General features: G+C 36.9%; 1 protein-coding gene across 5 annotated transcripts in view; it reads left to right on the forward strand.

Moving 5' to 3' along the window:
* KCNIP4 (potassium voltage-gated channel interacting protein 4) overlaps positions 1-21739 on the forward strand; it is a 467467-nt gene that overhangs the window by 239909 nt on the left and 205819 nt on the right. For 2 of the 5 annotated variants that reach the window (XM_026072980.1, XM_026072983.1), the window contains exon 1: positions 101-200. The exons of the other annotated variants lie outside the window; for them this stretch is intronic. In XM_026072980.1, coding sequence (XP_025928765.1) covers positions 101-200 — 100 coding nt within the window. Of the gene's footprint in view, positions 1-100; positions 201-21739 lie in introns of those variants that run through there. 5 annotated transcript variants of the gene reach the window in all.

Below are 21739 nucleotides of genomic sequence, written 5' to 3' on the forward strand. Positions count from 1 at the left end.
CGCCGTAGCCTCCCTAACGTAGTTTCATGGCTTTGCAAAGAAAGCCGGGCAGAAGAGCACTTTTCTCAGTGGCTGTGGTCAGACCATGACCTAGCTCATCATGAACTTGGAGGGGCTTGAAATGATAGCGGTTTTGGTCGTGATTGTGCTTTTTGTTAAAGTGTTGGAACAGTTTGGGCTGATTGAAGCAGGTTTAGAAGGTAAGGGAGCGTGCTCGCCAGTGCCCGCGGATGTTTCGGTTCTGGCTCTGCTCTTGCAGCGATGCCAGGGGCCCCTGTAGCGAGAGGTAAGACCCCACCGGAGCCACCTGGAGCCTGCCGTGCACCTCAGGGGCTGCGTGTTGCTGATGTTGAAGTTGTGATGATTTTCTTCCACAGGAAAAATAGCAGAGCAATTCAAATGTTTTCCCTGCAAGTGTAAACTTAGAGGTTACGCTGAGAAAAATTTCTTAAAATCTGCATACCTTATTCCTGTTTTACATCTGTAAATCTGAAACCAAACCAGACTGCATAATGTTAACATGCAAATATGATTCTATTGCCTTAAAATTGTCTTATAACCTATTCGTGAGAACTAGTCTTCTGGGCTGGGATTGTTAAAATATCTGTCTATCTGTGTATACATATATATTTTATATATTCAAAAACCTGTTGAATATTTAATTTACTGTTAAAATTTTTAAATGTGCTTGGGGAGGAATAACTGCAATACTCAGATTCAAAATAAGCAACTTTAATGTTCACTTAGGACAATCAGGTGCAAGTTTTATTGTTTGATGCTTTGTTTATCTTAGACAAATCCTCTCCTTGCTTCTTAGCAATATAGTTTGTGTACAAAACAGTAAAAATGGGAAATAAGAAGCTGTATTTTACATGTGTTTTTTGTTAGTTAAAGCTAGTGGCATATTGATTATTTTTACCTGATTTCTGAAAGCACTGTTATTCTTACCTTATGAGTAGTTAAAAAAAACCCTGCTTGCAGCATGGTTGATAATGTAATGACATTCAGTGTGTCCTACTGTTTTATCAGATTCCAGGCTGACACAGTCTCTGTTTCTCAAATATTAAAGAAATACTGTATTCTCCAATATTCCTGCAAGCTAGCCTTTGGGTACAGTGTATGTACTTATACCTCTGAAAYGGGGAACTTTATTGACGAAGAGATTGTGGTTTCATGTGTTAACAAGTAAGAACCTAAGCAAAATTTGCCCTTATGAAAAGATTTAAAGAAATCCTGCTTTATGTAAACCTTCCAAGAAATGCAGTCTTTTCTTCAAGAGACTTTAAACAAGGAAGTTCACTCAGAACTGTTTCTCTCTCTCTGTGGCTGTGTTTTGAAATGTGTAGACTTACTAGTATTAATTACAGCTTCTGAAAACCCGGCTGGCGCTCAGAAAAATGTGTTAGCAAATGCATTTTTATAAAGAAGATTATTTAGGTTGGTTTATGTATCCATAGAGTGCATTATATTTGGTTTGAAAGACACCAGAGAGCTCTCCTTCTGAATGTATTAACTTCTGCTTTTCTTTTTCTTTTTTTGTTAAATAGTAAAAAGAAATGTAAATCAACTCCAGAAATGTTGTGATAAAACTTATCAGCAGCATTAGACATTGCAGAGAGTCTGAAAAAAAGAATATTTGCTTTTTACATTGGTTGGCATGTTTCTGTATGTTCTGTTGAGCCTGATTCGCACATCCAGCTGGATTCCACAGTAAAATTTAGTATTTGCTTTATATGTGTGTGTGGCTGGGGAAGGTGATAGTGCAAAGAAAATTAGAAATATAGGGGAGCCGCTTGTAAGCAGTAGTAAAGTTTCTGTAAGAAATAAGTTTATTGTGCAGCTGCCTATTTTGTCTGCTTCAGTGGCCACAAAACCGTCAGTCTGCATGTGCATGCAATCCTAAAAGTTGTGCCTTGCCTCGTGCGGTACAACTTTGCAGCATGCCCGCTAGGTGAACCACAGGAAGATGCCTACGCCCCGTTCGTTCCTCAGTGGTGCTCGAGTGCTATGAATGATAAAAGATAACATGATGTGGAAATCAAACAATAGATATAAACAATGATGTATGAAAATGGGGTTTAGATAGCAGGTACTTAGGGATTTAGTTTCCTGTAGTTTAGGAACAGTGTAGGTTTGTTACTCATGTATTTCTTAAACTTGAGKATTAAAGATCTGAATTAATCACAATAGAAAAAAGAATGTATACGCTTTCACTAGGAAGGTGAAAAAACTGTGCATCATGATTTTTGTAAGTATCAAGTCTATTCAATTACACCCATATATAATCAAAAGTACATGCCCCACAAAATTGTGCAAATATTACAGAAACTTTTAAGTAGAATGTTAAGAAAAATGAATTTTACAAGTCTACTCACACTATCCATGTACTTTTCCATAAATCAGTAAAGATGTGGGTGGGAGTTTTCTGAAAAATGTCATTTGTTATAAGGATGTTTGCAGTTGTCTGGTTTTGGTTAGGCGATACCTCTTTTTGGTTTTTGTCCCCAAGAGTCATGTGTCCCTGCATATGCATGTTTCATACTAACCAATGGTTTTACATGCATATGGCATATAAAATACGACCTACATCTATCTGAAAACAATCCCTAGATTGAGTGATAATCTATAATACACTGGACCCAAGCAGGATGCTAAATCTGAACCCTCTAAATTATACTGAAACTTATGTAGAGATCTAAGCTTCAGAATTAGCCCTTCTTGGTACCAAAAGCTTGAAGCTAACCGTCGTCCTTCCCACACTGGGTTATCATGATTCTGAACTTTGTGAACTAGTTCCACACTCAGTTTGAAAGAATCAGGTGCAGTTCGTTAACTCAATAACAAAATCTCATTTTCCTCATTTTAGTGTCTTAATAACTATCACAAGTGCGAGTAGTAGTCTGCTTTCTTCAAAATCTTTAAACAAACTGTGTATAATAAATAGCATGCAAGGACATCGTATATATGAAAATAATAAAACCTGCAGAATAAAAATTGGATATTCTTATATTAATTTTTTGATGTACTGAACTAAGTGACAGTGTGCTTTCTGTGGTTTTGTCCAGTTGCCTCCAACTGCTGAGTGATTCTGTTGTTGATATAGAAGAAGCATTTTCAAACAGATCTTTTTAATATTGTATGACAGCTCCTAAAGTGATAAGTAGCAGAATAGATTTATACTTTTGTGGGTCGTGGATTGCAGAGATTTTATCTCCAGGTTAAATATTTAACCTTTTGTAAATTAGGTTATGTTCTCCTTAATAAACTTATTTTTTAAAATTTTAATATGGTAGTATCTTATATGTAAGACATTTCCTAATGAGGCAAATATGTTGACACCTAGGTACAAATTGATTTAAAATTAATTATATTTCTTTTTGTATGGCAAGTTTTTACAAGTTTTTCACAGTTAAAATTAGATACAAGAGCTGAGCAAATAAAATATATAGTATGTTAACATCTTATGATTATACTATATTCAGGATATCAGTTTATGTTATTTATTATACTTTTAATACTCTTCTAAAAGGATTGTGATCTTATATAAACATGATATGAACTTGATCAAGGTATGGGAGGAGTTTTGAATGTGAACATCTTCCCTCGATAGCAGTTTTTCTGGGTAAATGGTTAGTGACAGAGTGGTTGAAGCATCAACAGATCAGCCCTTTTTAAGTTAAATTGTTTATGTCCTCATGTTTCTTGGAAAATGTGGTTGTTTTTCAAAAGCTAAATTACTTAGTAATCAGATAAATTGTAAAATAACCCACTCTTCCTTAAAGCGAGCATTAAAACCTACACCATTAGAGTTATGGTTCGGAGAAGAAAAGTAAAGTATGTGAGTGATAGAAAATATTCATAGCGATTAATGCCTCTAATGAAGCTAAACAGGAAAACTGGCATAGAAGTGGTCATCTGTGTTGCTGTGAAATGTGGCTTCCATGTTTCTATATTATTCCTATCTATCTAATATGATAGTATCAAGAATAGTATCTAAAAAACCTTCCTTAAGAGCCCAGAGAATGGGGGTGGTAGTTTATGTAGAACTTTACAGCTAAAATTATAATAATTGACATAATTACTGAATCACTTGAACGATGTTAAACGGTGAGCTTCTTATCCCATTTTAATAACCCTGGTTATTGACACGTTCCAGTTCATCAGCTAGAAAGCAGAACCAAACCATGGCTGCACAGGGAGCTGTTTGTGGTAGTTCAAGATGAATGCAGATGTCCTGGTGCTCCTTTTAACAAGGACTGTACATGCCTGGAAATGTCAGTTCAGTTACTTGTGGCTGCTCTGAAATTAGCAGCCACTGAAGTTGTTTTGTCATCCAAGCTATGATCTGCTGGGAATTTCAGCACTTGCACAGTGAAGCCCTTCTTCACAGTGATGTCCGTGGATGGAAATGGACAAATATTCATTCCAGAGGATTTGCAGTCACCAGCACTTCATACTAGAAATAGCCTGTAACAAACATAGGGCTTTTCTGCCATTCTGCCTTGCTTAGGATCAATATGATATACCCTTTATCCTTGATGTCAAAAAGAGTTATGTGTGGAATTATGAAGTACGAAAGCAATCATAGGTTGATATGTGAAATGATTAGATGTAGCTGAGAGTGTGCAAAAGAAGAAAGATGATAGAGAATTTGATATTGGCAATTTCAGGCATTCTTTAGAAATAACTTGTTCAATTATGTCTTCATATTTAACAAGATAAATTGAATTAAAACAGCTGTTAAAACAAATACTGAGAGGGTGAGCAGTAGATAGAAATCTTTAACACAGCACTCCAGTGAAGTTTTCCTTGAGTAAATGTTTCTGCTCCAAACACAGCACTAGTAAGTCATTTGTAGACAGACACATGTGCTGTAGTTGATTTAAAGCTATGCATATGTGAGCAGCTGGCCAGCATGTGCATGCTGCATGACTGGCCAGCAGACCACTGTTGGACAGGATGAATAAGAGGAAAGCTCTCTTCCGTGTTTTTATTTATTTATTTACTTTCATACCAGAAGACTCAGGTCCTGCATACAGATAGAAATGGGTAAATAAATAAAGCAGCTTGCTAGCCAAGGGAGTTTGCAATAGGTGCTGTCAGCCCTTAGTTGCTTGCTTTAAGCAGTGTGACACTGAGAAGCGTCTTGGGAAAGCTGTGCCTTTGTCGCTGAAAAACCTTCTCGTGGCCTCAGCTCAGTGTCTACGGAAGAGCTGCTTTTCTCAAACTAATTGTCACTGCTGATGACAGTGTGCCTCTCTAGTGCTTTACGTCCACGGAGATCAAAAGGAGGTAAACACTGTAACTGCAAATAAAGCAAGGGTAAATCTGCAAGACGCAAATTGTGCTGCCTCCCAGCTCACCCATGCTGGCGCTGGCCACTCAGAAGTGATAGATGGTTAGGATTAGTATGGAATATTTATACTGCTATTTCCATATCATAAGCAGTGGGTAAAGAGCTCTACCATCCAAATTATCAATACAATACTTCTTGCAAATTACAGGTTTATAATTAACCTTTCTTAAAAAAAAAAMAAACAAACCAACCCTCAGACAAGCAGGCTGCTTATCACAGGAATCGCCACTTCCCCCTATGGTGCATAGCTGTGATCTATTCCCAGTGTGAACACAAGGGTCTGATTCCCATTGCAGTTTGGTTGTGAGTTATCTCATTTGGGATGAGACCTTGAATTAATGGACATTGCCTCTTCAATGGAAGAATAAGAGAATCCTATTGCTCAGTTTTATTTCTTTGTGACTTTAGAAGAAGTATGAGAATAACCTGGATATGAGAAAGGCATGTGATTTTGGTCTGTTTTATCTCCCTCAAGGAGGCAGTTTCGCTGTTTACTTCCCTTGCTTCCTACTGACTTCTCAATATAGAATTTATATTTTGTATGTTTTTAATTTATTTACTTTTAAAAAGCAGATGCTACATTCCTACTGTCAAAGAGCCACCACAAGCAAAAGAAAATTATGTACAGCACGGTGTTTGCCTGTCATTATGCACATAAATGCCTTTACTTTTACTTGCTCTCCACAAGGCTGAATTCCCTTTTAATGAAAATCTACAGATGCCAGCTAGATATATTTATTGACTCTCTTTTTTTAACTTTTATCCTGTAGGTTAGCTGTCAGTAAATGTGGGTGGTAGAAACTGAAATGTGCAAAATTCATATCAAGTTTTGAGACCATTTATTACTTTCCAGTACTTTAGACTGAAATAGCCACATAATAAATCTTTATTTTTTTAGTTATAAAAGCAATATATGTTAAATTGGTGTTATAGATTTTTTTAAAGCAAGATTTTTAAATTAAATTAGTTTCATGGTCTACTAAGGAGACGGGTAAGCATTTTCTAAGAATATAGTTTTGTCAATGATTAGGAGAAAGAATTGCATGCCTAACTTTGCAGGCAGAAGAAAATAATCTGAGTAGTGAAATTACGTCTATCCATGCCAGCTAGAAATATATTAGTACTAATAACACTTCCTGTACTTTTTTTTCTGTAGAATTAAAAATGCTTTGCAACAATACATAGAATTATCTCCTTTTCATACATCAGGAACATGAAGCTTAGGGAGTAGTAAATTTTATAGGTTTGTTCATGAAGCAAAAAGGAAGTATGAGATCATGGATTCTAATCTCCTGTGTATCACAGGGAAATAACTTCCATGCATTTGCCTTTATGATGAATTTATGATGTTTTCACTAAATCATGAAAATCAAATCATGTTTGAATAAAGAAAAGAGAGAGCAGTGAGCACAAGTGATTTTTTTTTTGGGGGGGGGGAATCTTTCTGTCTGGGTCAGCTGTACCCTAAACTTATGAGAATTACTGGGCTGTCTAAAGCTAAATGGGGTGAATCCAGAACCTAGACTTCTTCTGAAGACAACAAGGGAAGCAGTAATTATTTCACAATTTCTTCCTTTTTCCCACTGTTAAAAACAGTGTTTCATTCTAAATTATTATTTTTTTCCAATCTTCACCTTGTAGTCCATGTTGTTCATTCCTCTGAATCACTCCCAGATTTACTCTTCCTTTTAAGTAGGAAGTATGTTTTCTGTCCATTAGCTCTGTGTCAGTCATTTGGTGTATGTCTCAGAAATCAGGAAGATTAACCACACCTACCATATTATCCCTACGACACTATCCTTCTTAATATGATTTCTTTTGTTACTAATACATTTTAAAAATAACCAACCCAAACAAAAATTCTACCAAATACGTCCTTGGAACTTTAACCCTTTCACTACAGTTTTTTTTCCTTTGTCTTTAGTTAGTTTCCTATCTWTTTTTTTCTATATATCATAAGTCATACAAATTGCTATTTCCCCTTTTTCCATGTGTTCACTATTACTCTTTTATAACTATTGTGGTCATTATACTACATAAGGAAAATGAGCTGTTAGACAAAACTTCTCTTTCTTTATTATGGGATTGCCACATTTTGGCCATCTAATGCATCTTTCGAGAGAATTCCTATTTTTTATTACATTTCTTTGGTCTAATTTCCCCATCCCATCCCTTCACTTAAAATATTCCTCAGCTTCAGAAAGTCAGAGTTTTTGACACACCCAGAAGAAATACAGATATAGATTTAAGGAGAGATACACTTTGAATTCAAACTTAGTCTGCTCACGTAGAAAGCAATGAGATGATCAACTGTGGCTCTTATGCAAACGATAACTTCTAGTCCAGCTTTGACTCCAGGTCTTTCTAGTATAAGGACATTTAAGAATATTTAATTTACATAATGTTAAGGTCAGTGTCTCTTCTCTTTTTTATTTCATGAATTTTTTTATTTCCTGAGATTTCAAACTGCTGAATCCCTAATGACACAGATTACATGAATCAGTCTGTTCTGTAGCTTGATTCAGTGGATTAACAGGATCCCTGTGAAAACCCTAATTAAGCTTTGGTAGGTCCTTGTATTGTGATGGTTATGAGCTTTGCATTATGATTAACTCAAACACTCTGCTAGTTGCTTTGGCTAATCTCTGATCCATATCYGAGCTTCTGCACTCCACTATAAGACCCCATTATCAGGTTCAGGTAGAATCATGTGGATCAACATCACAGTAATCATATATATAAATAGCTTATTTCCAGTTATTTTACCTTCTCCTGCTCTTGCTTGAGGGGTAAGGATTACTTGAATTTTTCCATTTCTTCAGTTATCTCATTAGGTCTGCTAAATTTGCTAAATCTGTTTAGCCCTATGTGTTGTTATATCAATGGAAAAAGATTAAGTATCACCAGTGAAAGTGTGCTAGACAGCTCTATCGTATAGTGTGTTATAATTTGTGTTTTCACATTGCCCAGTGGTCCCTTCCTGAATTCTCCGCCCAAATTTCTTCAGAATTACAAATGGTTGTACGTCTTCTTAATATTGTAAGGAAGATCTTGGGTTATAGCTATCTCTTTTTACAAGAGAATTCTTCTTTTAGTTATCTGCTCTGTTTCTCTGGTAGCTGGTTCCCCAGTAGATGAATTGTTCAACATCTGATAAGAAATTCAGTTCAGCCAAACTGAATGCAGCCTAAATGTGCTGAGGCAGATGAATTAATCTGGTACAACAGCTTTGGTTTTTGCTTTCTGCAGTCATTTTCCCCTAGCAGTATCTCTAGAAATCATTTATGAAATTTTGGTTGTTGTCCAATCTTTATTTTTGAATTGATCTTGATTTCTGATAACACTACAGAAGCATTAAAATACATGCTTCTCCAGGCACGCTTTCTTCTCTGGGTCAATAGCCCCAAAATTATTATTTTTCAAACAGGAAAAGCTTGGATCATCGAAAGCAGGCCACAGCAGTGTCATGGATGAGTGGAGTAATGCACTTCACTCGTAAGAGAGAAGCGGCACTATGTTTATTGTGGTAAGACAGCAACTTAACAAAGTTCAATTGTAAATAAGAATGATTTGACAAGGTTTGATTGGCAAGGTTCCCTCGGTTGTTTACTGCATGGAGGACAGAGTCAGATGCAAGTGCAAAGAAGACCCTCCCGTTGAGTCACAAAGTTCAGAAAGGACCCCCTTGCTTTCCARACTCCTCCTTGGAGGAGCCTAGGTGTGGCTGGATCCAGKCCTGGTCTCAGACTTGGTCAATGGTTAATGTCTAAGGGATTATGTGTGCAATTAATCAGAGATATAACTCAGCAAAGTTTCGCGAAGTTCGCAAAGTTTCAGCATGCTATTAATCACTTACCAAGGATCTGGGGTGGGTAGGGAATCTCTCAACCTCGAGGAGTAACCTTGAGAGGCGTCCCTGCTCAAGAGGAGGTTCTGCAGTGCAGCCCACTGCCACRCAGGAGAGCTCCATGGGCTCTGGGCTGCCCCCTATTTATAGGGGGGAGATGATTGACTCATAGTCGTATTTGCATGCTAGACGGGTCTTAGTTGGCGCATGCTCAATTAGCCCCTGCCTACGTGCTGTCTACAGGGAGGTCAGCTTGAGGGGGAGGGAGCATATTGCGGGCGGGAAGGAGCACACCGTCACAAGCAGTTATCTTTTCATTGTTGGTAGTGTGAGATAATGAAAAAAAAAAATTAAACCAGCTGAATACCTGTTTATTAATCAGATACTTATTTCTCAGTAGTTATGTCAAAGTTATTATAGGAAATATTGTGTACTTTTATACAGAAATATGATCATAAGTTTAACATTCATTATTAACGTCAAATTCTAATAGAGAAAACTCCGACAAAATAAACCCAGAAGTCTGAAACAGAAAAGAGAAAGAGTTCTGAGAGAAGTGAACCGTGTAGCAAATTTGCTCCCCACTCTAAAGTGGATACCTTTACTAGACAAATCCATTCTGATAATGCATAACACATCAAATGCTGTAGGAACATCAAAATAGATTCTTGTATCCCAGGGTCTGTCCCTATATCAGGGAGGTTTGATATGGATTTGCGAGCACTTGATCCATCTTCTCCTTGCCTGTACTTTGAGTACATTTCATTTGGTTTGCCCTGTTATGACAAACTTTGCTTACAAATTAGTGTTTGTATAAATAGCTATATTTAAATATCCTTGTTGGAAGGGGCAGGACCAAGTTACATGAAATCCATCATGACAATGGTCTTTGCTCCCCCATTAGCCTTTTCTGTCTGGCTAACAAGCTTATGTGATCAGTGACCTCTGCGATTGCTGTTAAAATGGCAGTCATACCTTTAGACACACAGACAGAAGTTATATAATCTGGTCTTAAAATCATTGGTGGGGTTGCCCAAATATAAAGGTGCGAGTCTGTGTGCCTGGTGTGTGCGTGGAGGGGGGAGGAAATGTTCTGGAGGACAGTTCTGAAGAGCCAGGTCCCAAATTTCTCAGGTATATTTCTTTTAGAGGAAATGAAGCATGAGTTATTTACAGCATGTCAGGTGTGTCACACTTCATAGTTGTAGGAGCACTTGTTGGGACACTTATGACCAAAACCCTTTTGTTAAGGAGACTGTTAACAGTTTCTTGGAAAAACACAGTCTGAGTCCACTAAGACATTATAATACTTAATATTAAAATGTCCTTATTACCTGGTTTACAAATATTTCAAAGCTAACACAGTAACACATGTCGAAGTTAATTGCTATTATCTCCATTTACAAAAGCTTATGCCCCCTCTTGTGTTAAAGACAAATTATTATGCAAGTAAGTGTGTATATCTGCTGTGTGCCCAAGCAGTACTGAAAGTAATTGTATCCAAAGCTTTCTTTACCACCCTGGTTTATAAAGCAAGATGACATTTCACTTCAGTGAGACCCAGAAATGAATCATTTCTCCCCCTGCATACACTTTTAAAAAAGTCTTTCCAGAAGAACAGACGTCTTGCAGCTCACATGTTATTGCTGCTTATCAGGCCCGCTTTCTTGGCAAATACCTCCCTGGTCAGGGATATCAAATGCAGACAGAGAACCATCCACAGGTAGATATGCTCTTCTGGTAGCAGAAGGTCATAATCAGCAATTTTTCTCACTATGCATCTACCAAGTGATGGGGTGGCTGTAGGTCACCAGGAAAGACAATTGCTGCCAGTAGAACAAATCATCTATATGCAGCCAGTTTCTGCCTACATCTGAGGAGTTTTCAGGAAAGACAGAAGCAAGAAGCAGCCTGCATAATTTTCTTGAATGGTGGCAGTCCACCCTTAGCTGTCATGCTTAAAGAGTGGGCAGAGATTTATCTGGTAGTGCATGCACAGTGAGTCTGATAATTCTGGAAAGCCTCAATTCATGCAGCTCATGTATAATGCTCATCTATAAGTGCAGTAGTTTTGGTCACTTGGAGGATAAGGCCATCTTCTGCCACTACAGGAGGRTGTGTAGTCTGCCCACCTGGAAAATAATCTATCATTTGACTAATGTCCGTGACGATTTTTTCATTAAAAAGATTTTTTTTCACACTGTGTCAAATTTTATTTAGCCTTAGGATATACATGTTAAATATTTTAAACATATTAAAGTGCCATCTGAGCTGTCTCCTTTGAASTCTGAGATTTAAATTTATATTTGCAAGACAGCAGATGTACAACATGTACTCTCAAAAATGTTTGCCACTGAACACCTAGCAAGATCCCATGGTTAACAGGTGTGTTGGAGGTCTGGGTTGATACATTTGTGACTTACGGGTGGTGATAAAAGGAATTTTACACAGGTTGAGTTTTCTAAGTTTTTAATATATGTGATTGAGCACAAATTATTTTAATATGTTAATTATATATAATTAATGCAACATCAGTCTAGATGTCTTAATTAACTTTAAGACTTTTAAGACTTATTTTGCAGTTACCCAAATGTGGCAATCTAAATGCCATGCTTGAAAACTGTTCAGCATTTGAAAACAAATTTTCTTCTTGTTCATCATCACAAAGCTCAGAGTTCAGATTCTGCCCAATTTTAAGGCTGGATAACTATATTGAGAGGAATCAGGTTACTAGAACATGAGTAACTGTCTTCAGCAGTAAAGAGGTGTAACTGGAGGCAGAATATGATGCTGAAATTGTTGTTTAGCAAGTTGGCAATTGAGATATGAAATCTGGCTCATCTGCCCACAATCCAAATTGYTCTAGTAGTTCTGCTAAAAATATCATTAAAATGGGAAGTAATTGTCAAGGAACTCGGATGCTGACCTATTCAGTGAGAAGATGTTACCTTTAAATTGTTATTCCAAAAAGTCATAATAATCTGCTAAAATTTATACTTTAAATGTTGCTTATTGTTCTCTCTGCTTCCTTATCAATCTCTTATAGSAGTATTTTAAATACCAGTCCATTTCTGGATGTTAGAATTTTTTGAGTCAATAATTAATATACTTAAAATATTCCTACTTAAAAAGTAATCTCACTGTAAAAACACCGGTTAAACATTCATCACAACATCCTTTGACAAGCTGCTCCAGCATTTAATTACTTTCAGTGCTAAAGATGTGTATCCGGTTTGGGTTTTTTTTATTCTTTAGCTCAAGATCTTATCTATTACATCTTTGCATATTCTTTGCTAGATTTAAAATGCTATGTAGCATCAGATATCTTTAAGCTTTATAGATTACTTTTTAATCTTAACCGTTTTATTTCAGAAACTAAATAAGTAGAACTATTTTAGCTCTTCCTATTCATATTCAAAGTAATTCTTGCGGTTCTTTTTTAAAGCTTTTTCAATTTTTGATAAACTTTTTAAAGCATTTACATTCAAACAGGACACAGGATTCAAAACTGGTCTCAGACATGCCAGAAGTAAAAGGTAATATCCCTGCCTTGCCTATCCATGTTTGAGGCTGATTACAGTCCTGACCTCATCCTGTATCTTGGAAGTGAGCTGTAATGGGCAAATAAGTCAAGATTTCTTGCACAGCCCCTGCCAGGCAGATACAAGGTAGAAAACATCCTCRCTCATCCATCATATGGCTTGTCAGTATAAGGTCTTTTCTCAAATAATCAGTCATGCGAATGATTAGTTCTCTCTGAGTTGACCATTGGTTCAGCCTGACCTGGTTTGGACTCCTTGATATTTTTCAGCGACGGACATAGCTATGAATGGCTATGCTAGTTAATGGTGGCATTCAACAGGTGGTGAATTGATCTGTGTTTTGTAGTGCCACAATCTTAAGGACAGATCACTGTTCTAAAGTCCTCACTGTCTTGGAAGAAACATTTCTTTTCTAGTCCTGTGRCATCTTGCTTTAAGGTATTGGTAAGAGAAGTGTATGAAATAGTGCAGGTCCTCTCTCTGGTGGCTGGATGCCACAGACATAGAAGTCTGCTTGGAATCCCTTCATGCACCAGGCTGTTGGGAGTTAAATCCCCATTAGACCCAGAAGCCTTTTTAGCATCTATAGAAATGCTAGGACTTCCCTGTCTCAAGAGAAGACTGTTCCCCTCTGATGAAGGCCTTCATTAAGATTGTACTATAAGACACCACTTAAGTGATAATACAAAGGTCCATTCAGTCCCATYTTCCATTCTTGTCTACTGCTCTCTTAACTCTCAAGAATCAACCCCCCCCTTTTTTTTCCATATCCTCATGACATCTTGAACACCCCAAATGACTCCAAAGCCACTATACATCTGCCTGGAATTTTCTCTTTAATTTTAGAATGAAAATGCATTTGCAGTTGTACTCAGGGGTTCAAGCCCTCTGAACCTCACTTCTGCAATCTCTGCACAGATAAGCACTGCTGTCAAGAGCAGCAGAAAATTCATCATTACTATCAAGTAAACAAACCTATCTTAAACAAACCTATATATATATATATTTTTTCCTGTTAAATCTCTATTTCCTTTGGGAAATTGAAGGTAGTCCCAAAAGAGGTCAGATACTCTCCCAGCTTTTTGCAACTGGCTTTCATGTCTCTGTACATAAGGGTGGGAAAAATATCATGCTCTTGGAGAGTGGACATATGTATCCCTGGATGTGCATGATTGCTCTATTTTTTTGTCTGCTCCATCACTTTTCCTCTCTCTCTCCTGGAATGCTTCCATAAGCAGGAAGTAGTTAATCTTCCAGTTCTAGGAACTAAAGAACCCATTCACTCTTGCCTCAGAAGAAAGGACTTTTACAGATGATATTTTCAGGTGGCAAAAAGGATCCACCTTGCATGTGAGGAAGCTGAATATTTTTATTCTGAAATTCAAGACTGAGATGGTAATACTGTCTGTGATAATTCCATTGCTTCAGGAAAGAATTGGCTTTAATTTCTGAACTACTTTTGCTACTTACAATCAGTATGTATAAATATGTGTGTATATATATATGTATTATATTTCAATAAAGTTTAGGAAATATCTTTGATTTATGATGGGCCAGGTCCTTTACTAGTACAGTCTTACCATTTGGGTTATGTATTGCTGCGAGGGTCTTCACCAATGTCCTGGAGGTATGACTCAGATGGAGAAGGGTAGCATTAAATCTTTACCTTAACAGTTGCCTGGTGAAAGGCAAAAACAGCTCAGAAGAGGTAACAAAAACTCTCTAGATTACTCTGTGACTCTGACTTTTTGGAGATTAAGGCTATGTTTTGCCTCTTCTCAGTTCAGACTGCAGAGTTAATAGGACTGCTTCATGAACTTTGCTACAGTTGAACCCACCTCACTTGGGACAATTTTCAAATTCTGAAAGATTTCTAAATTTTCTAAATCATTTAGGGTTCTTTCTATTAGGATTGTAATGACTTATGTGGCTTATGGGGTCATGCTGCAGCATATTCTAAGGTTATACTCCATACCAAATTTACTGTGCATTACATGTGACTCCAGCTTTACTGAGTCACAAAATTTTGGGAGTGTGTGTATAACTGTTCCTCTTGGCCAGTTATTTAATTTATGCACTGGCAGAATGTGTCAGTACTTGAAATTATTTGGAGGTAATTTTCTTTCAACTTTAGTCATCTATTACCCATCCAACACTTTTTTTAGACTAAGAAGCTTAATCTGTCAGTCCCTTTAGAAGTCCTGCCTACATTTTGCAGCATGTATAGACTTCATATTCTGTCAGGTAGCACCAACAACATGGAAGTACGAAGTCCTTTCTTTAGGGCTGGGAATCAACCAGTCTTGAGAACAGAATACTACATTCACTTGTCTGCCTTCCAGAAGCCTTAAGTGTGTTTGCAGACAGTCTAATTCATATCAAACTAGGAGATCATAAGCGGGAAGTTCATTCAGAGTGATGAACTACTTCTCATTTTTTAAGACTGTGATCATTTTGTTTGCTTGAGAGCAGGCCAGAAATGYCAGTCCTTTAAGCCTGAGGTAGTCCAGAGGATCCCAGCTGAATAGCTTTCTGATTAAGATCCCTATATATGCCTTTCCTTACTTTTACTGATGATCCTCAGTTAAAAATAAGTATGATGACTAAAGTCTAGCCTGGTTTCTGCATCTAGGAATCTGTTCTGCTTTTCAGGGCAGATATTTCAATCTTTGTCTCAGTTCCAGATCTGCTCTCACACAGCTCAGCTCAGTGATTCCACTCAAACATCAGCTTCTCACAGGTTTCCACACAGACACTGGATAACTTTTAGGTTTCAAGCATCCTCTAAACAACAGGTCCATTTAGGAAAAGTATGTAGCCAGGTAAATCGATTTCTTTTCTTGTCATCTACTCAGTAGTCTTGCTTGCAGTCTTCACCACAGACTTGCTATTTTAAATGATTTTTTGAAAGATTTTCACATTGAACAGGAGACTGTGTTGGGACCTGATATGGGAGAGGCACAAGAGGTGATCCTAGTGCACTCCAGGCAGCCTCTGAGGTTCCTGACATCCCTCAGAAACCATCTCAATTTCCAGCCATACCTTCACCAAACAATATGGAATTGCAGATATTTGTGGATACAAAGGAGATCTTGGCAAGGCAGTTCCACTGGCAATGATGTCTTAAGGAATTCACACCCTGCATCCTCTTACTGGCTCAGGTCTGGGGGATGTGGTGAGACAATGATAGAAACTACCCATAGAGTGAATTTGTGTCTTAACAATCACTTGAAAGAGAAAGGAAGGTTATTTAGCAGTAAATGGAAGATTTTTGAAATGCACTTTTGCAGTTGCTCACCAGAGGGRCTTCAGTGCTCTTTTTTATCTGAATATATTTTCAACAGTATATCATTTTATGGTGTTAAATAAATGTAATTATTTGTTTGTTTAGTTCAGTAAAAAAGATCTCCACCAAATATARCCTTACTAGCATGTGCAATATAGACTTCATCGGGATCATATGTCAAATGTCGTATTTATTACAAGCAACCAAGTACAAAGCTTTTGTTCCTCAAGCATCTGAAGATGCTAGTGAGGTTCATTAACTAGAAAACTTCCAAAGAGTAACAAGCAAATAAATTGAGGGAACAAAAAGATTGCTAAATTAGTGTCTAAAACTAATGCATTAGCCTATGGCTGTCRTCTTGATGTGGCAGAGACATTAACAATATATGTGATGGCATCCATAATGCATTTGGGACTATCTTCATCCAAAACAGTTATATTTGTTATAGTGGCTTCATGTACTTACTGCTTAGTGCTGTAACTTAGTGCTGAACTATGCTTTAGCAAAATCCAGTCTCTTCTGCGCTGAGCTTCCTTTGTAGTTCATCTACTGCAATTTACAGTAGTTTTGTCTAGATCTGTGAGCACTGAGGATTTCCCTGTGCTTTTCTCTGTTACAGTATAAATCTTGATGGCTTATATCTTACATCATATCTTCACTGGCTGCCCAGCTTAAATAGCACTTCAATAACCTGACTTACCATTTTGCATATGCTGCTGACCCAATCCAACTCACAATGGTTACAGCCTGTTGCAACATCAGATATGATTCAAACTGTAATCATTTTCTAATGCAGGGTTTAATTAGTTTTGTTTTGAGATGATGTCAGACGGTTTAAACTTTCACAGCCATATTCACGCGAATATGATTACTGGACTTCTAAAAGCAGTAGTACCCTTTTCTGTTGATTCTCCTTGTGTTTATCTATAGCATTTATTTTAGGCATAAAATAATTACTTAATGATAAGAATATAGCCTACTTTTCATCATCAGGAAACAAAAGTGTATTGAATACAAACCAGCAAAGGGAATGCATAAGCAGAACAGGTTCTCTTTCATAGAAAGATCCTCAGAGTTGGCTGGAAAGACATCATTTTCCAGCTACCCAAAGCAAGTATTAAGAAAGAGAGACTGCAAACTCAGCTGGACTTTTCAGGAGCAAAACAAGTATATTCAGGATTAATAGATATTTTGGGTCACTCCAAAGGATCATCTCAGCTGGGACCCTGTCTCTGACAATGATATACAGAGATCAGAGAAATGTTGTATGCTGGACTTACCAGTTTTTCAGGCTCATCATAAATACTGGTGTTACGTTTTCTGCCCTCCATTTCTCTGGCATAAGAAACATGTTATAGATAGTATAGGTTTGGTAATATTGTACTGGACTTCCCATAGAACTATAGGGTGATACTGTTTTGTCCTGGCAACTTGCTACTACTCATTCAGTTTATTGTTCTGGCACCTTTTCTACTGATGCTTCAGTAAAATTCAGATTCTGCCTTCCTTAAGCATGCAGTTTCTCAGGCTCGTCTTCTGTAAGCAAAGGCTTCAGTATAGGAAGTTTCTTAATCTCTTCTGTTCTGAATTATTGTAACTGCTTGTTTTAAAATTCTTTCAAAAATGTCCTGTGCAGTTTCTTTTTCGGAAGTTAAACATTATTCTAGAGATAATCCTCATCACCAACATTGCATGTAACTGCTTACAAAACCTGAGCACAGTTCTCTAATATTTGTTCCCTCTGTGCAAAGGAACAGTAGAGGTGACACAGGGCAAGCAAAGCTGCTGGTGTGGCAAGCCAAAAGTGCAGACCAAACACTCTGAAGAGTCAGCCTGTGCCAGGCGGTCTCCACTTTTCAGAACATCTCACAAATGCCCTCTGCCTTCCAGTAACAGCCCTGCAACACCACATGCTGCTCATCTACAGGTGGCTATCAAGCATCATTTACTCTTTCTCTCCAGATTGCCTTCTTTAGATATAGGCTTGAACGGTACTATACAACAGCAACTGTTGTGTTATTTGTTCCCAGTATTAATCACTGGGGCCTTAATTTGTGCTGGAACTGCTCAGAATTATTCTCCATAACAGAATCTAAGAGTAATTTATAACTGCCCATTCCCTTCCAGTGAATAAATGTGCGCAGTTCTGATGTTGACTTTTGGGGGGATAGTAGATCATCTGGATTATGGGAATAATATAGAGACAATAGTCTTAATTATTTATGATAGGAAGCATTTTCTTTATGGCACATGAGCAAATAAGGGGAGGTTTGTCACCTAAGGAATTTGTATCAGCTAATTCTTACATTGTCAACAAATGGTTACATGCCAAAACAGAGTCTGGAACTTCTGAGTGAAATGAGTATAAACATGCTTTTTGGAAAACTTCTCTCCTTTTTTATGCTTCTGTTGATTACAAGCCTTTAGTTAATTAGCCAGTTTCTTCAAAGGGGCTCAGAAGCATGACTTTGCATTAAGGACAAATGAATAGGACACAACTGAAGATCCTAAGAATAATGTCTGTGGGATACAGTGGTCTGAGAAACAGCTAACATTTAGAAAGCTCTGATTTATTATCATCCATAGAAAATAAAAACAGTGCTTCCCCTAAAATTTCATACCTTCTAAGCAGCCTTTCTGTCTAACAAAACGATCTCCCCTGGTGGTCTATTGCTGGCAGCTCATTTTCAGGAAGAAGGAATGTATCCTGAAAATATGAAAAGGCTGCCAAAAATTAAGTGGAAGCTAGTTATAGCCTAACTCTTGAGTTACTAGTCTGACTCCAAAATACAGCATTCCAATTAAAATCTCAGCACAWGTGATTGTTGTATAAAGCTAATACAGTATTCGTATTATTTCATAGCAAATTTTGATTTTTTGCAATAAAAACTTGTAATGGGTCCACTGTGTTCAGCAGTCATTTATTTCCATTATATCTCTGTAGAAGTGACTGCCCAGTATTTATAAGAAAAGGAGTATTTGTTTTACTGGTATGCTTTGCAAGTGATGTGTAATGCATGATAAAGGAATTGTTTCAGGAAAAGAAATGTCCTTCACATTGGAGCCTAACATATAATTATCCATTACAGACATTGAAATGCAATTGCTGGACTGCATGTTTCAGTCCTCCTCTGTTACAATTTCTTTTTTTTTTTTTTGTCAGTTTTCTTCTGTCTTTCTTTAGTGCAACTGTTATATTTATTGTTCTCAGCATCCCATTTTGAGTTGCTTTCTATCCAAAGCACATATAATTTTTACAGCATTGTGGTGTAACTGATAATAAGCTTTTTCTCTTCTATGTAACTTTATAAAGATTCAGCAAGCTTGCACAGCAAACCTGTTGCCATCTGTCTTCTATTTTCATGGTCATTACAATTGTGAAAAAGCCACCTCTTTCTTTCTAGCAAGTTTCTTCAGTTGCATTTATCATGTAGATGGGAATCTTTCCAAAGGTGATTTCTAAAACACAGCATAATTTTGCCCCTAAACAATTYATTTACTAATATCTTCAGATATTCATCTACTAATATCTTCGATAAAATGTATATTTTGGATTTATGTAATTAAAACAAGCATAACATTATTTCTTTATAAGTGTTCTGTTTCAGTTTGTGACTCCTGACTTCCCTATGTTCTCAGCAGCAGTAATAGGAGCTTTCTGAAATTGTAAATTGCTTCAGTATTAGCTCTTGTCAGCCCTGAGATACTTTGCATTTTTAGAGAGGACAGGATGGAGAGGGGAAAGGAGAAGACTCTGAGGCAGAAAGGAAGACATTTCACTATCTTAAATTTTTTGTGGCTAAGTCCATATGTTTTAGAGTAAAAAGCAATGTCAGGCAAAATCCTCTGGTAAATTTAGTCTGATATTCAGTACATCTTGTGATTATTTCCCCACTCCATAGAGGGGTTTGATAATAACTCCAGGTTTAAAACAAAGAGCAATATACACAGTTTGAAATTTAATGCAAAAGGAGAAAAACATGTGAWTGATATAGTTTAGTGGCAAAAGGCAGAGTAAGGAAAGTCATACATTGGTCAGCAGAGGTGTTTGTACCCATATTGTCAGAACAGAAGAATGCTAGAAAGAAGAGACCAGACTGTTGGGGGGGGGGGAAATCCCACATTTTGAGTGCATAACTATAAATTCTTTATCTAGATGGTTACGGCTGCCTCTTCTTAAAAAGAAGCAACATTTCAAGATGTTATAGATCATATTTTCCTTTTCTTCTTTTACTTTCAGTAGTGAACTATAGAGTAACATGTATTTCAGTGTAAAAACAAGACCAAGACCAAAAAACAGACCTTATTTAAGACCATGCAGAACTTCAGAGAAAACTTCTTTATAAAGCTTTCCAATATCAACATGAGGCAAAAAAAATGGTCTTCCAAACATTGTAGACATTTAACAGTTATTTGGTAGGAGGTACATATTATTGGCTGTTAAGTTGTTTAACAAAGTACTTCTCAGATTAAGATCGTCAGACACATTGACTCCTAATACATTTAAAATGTGTATTTACTAATGTAGTTTCTATATTTGCTAAATGAAATATGTTTTATTAAAGACATAGTAAAACTTGATTATAATTCATGACAATTTGACATTTTATGACTTCTTGTCATGGAAATTATGCAAATTACCACTTCGGAACTATATTCTGAAGCAGAAACTGTTCTAGTGAGTCTGGAAGAAAATACCAAGTCCCAAGGGCTGCTGAGAATAATGTTTCATTAATTGTTCTTAAAATTCCGTTATGTGGGATATCAAATGCAATATATATTCTGAAAATAATTCAGCAAATGCAGCTTAAGGCTTAGGTCAATGTATCTTTTGTATGGGTGAAGTTTGGAAAAAGGTGGAAGAAATTGTTACTGCAAGTTTGAAAYGTTCCAGCAAATTGAAGTTGTTTCTTTCATTTTGAAGGGAGGGAAGTTTGGTGTGGGAAGGAAGCAGCAGCACTCTCACATGGAGGGAAAAGAAGGAAAGAAAAGGGTGACTACAGGAACTCCGTGTTCACTCTGCTCTTTGCAATTCAAAAGTTACAAATTTTAGAAAGATGCGGACCAGAGCTAATGCCTTGCTGACAGGCTCTCTGCTTTGCTATTTTTAGGTAGTTTAGCAGGGAGCTCTCTATGAATAAGCAGAAAGTCCCCAAAAAAGCAGACCTTATTGAATTATTTTCAGGAATATTTCTAGAACACCAAATATTGCCACAAAAGGTGAGCTATTTTATTATCTATTTCTAATTTAGATTAGTTTTTGTAAAAAAAGAGAAATGACAACCAGTTGGCCAAAGGTCAATACAAAATACTTATTTATAAGAGCTGAGTTTGGTCAGCCCAATAGGGGATCTAAAATAAAGTGCAGTAACAGAATTCATAATTATKGTTTTTCAGGTTTTAGTGATTTTTTTACAGAATTAAGTATGGAATTGAAGATTATAATTTGGTGGTGATGTCAATTTTATGCAGTATTGTAGAGCAGGGGTAATATAAGACAAAGAAAATGCAGTGATACATTGAAAAAGAAACGCACACAGTTTAGTTTCCTATATAAGTTTCATAATAAAGGCTCTAATACAGCATCCTAACAACAATCACAGAATCACAGAATCGCTGAGGTTGGAAGGGACCTCTGGAGATCATCTAGTCCAACCCCCCTGCTCAAGCAGGGTCACCTAGAGCACATTGCACAGGATTGCATCCAG

Source organism: Apteryx rowi, unplaced genomic scaffold (genome assembly GCF_003343035.1).
Source record: "Apteryx rowi isolate R43461 unplaced genomic scaffold, aptRow1 scaffold_355, whole genome shotgun sequence".
Lineage (NCBI taxonomy): Eukaryota > Metazoa > Chordata > Aves > Apterygiformes > Apterygidae > Apteryx > Apteryx rowi.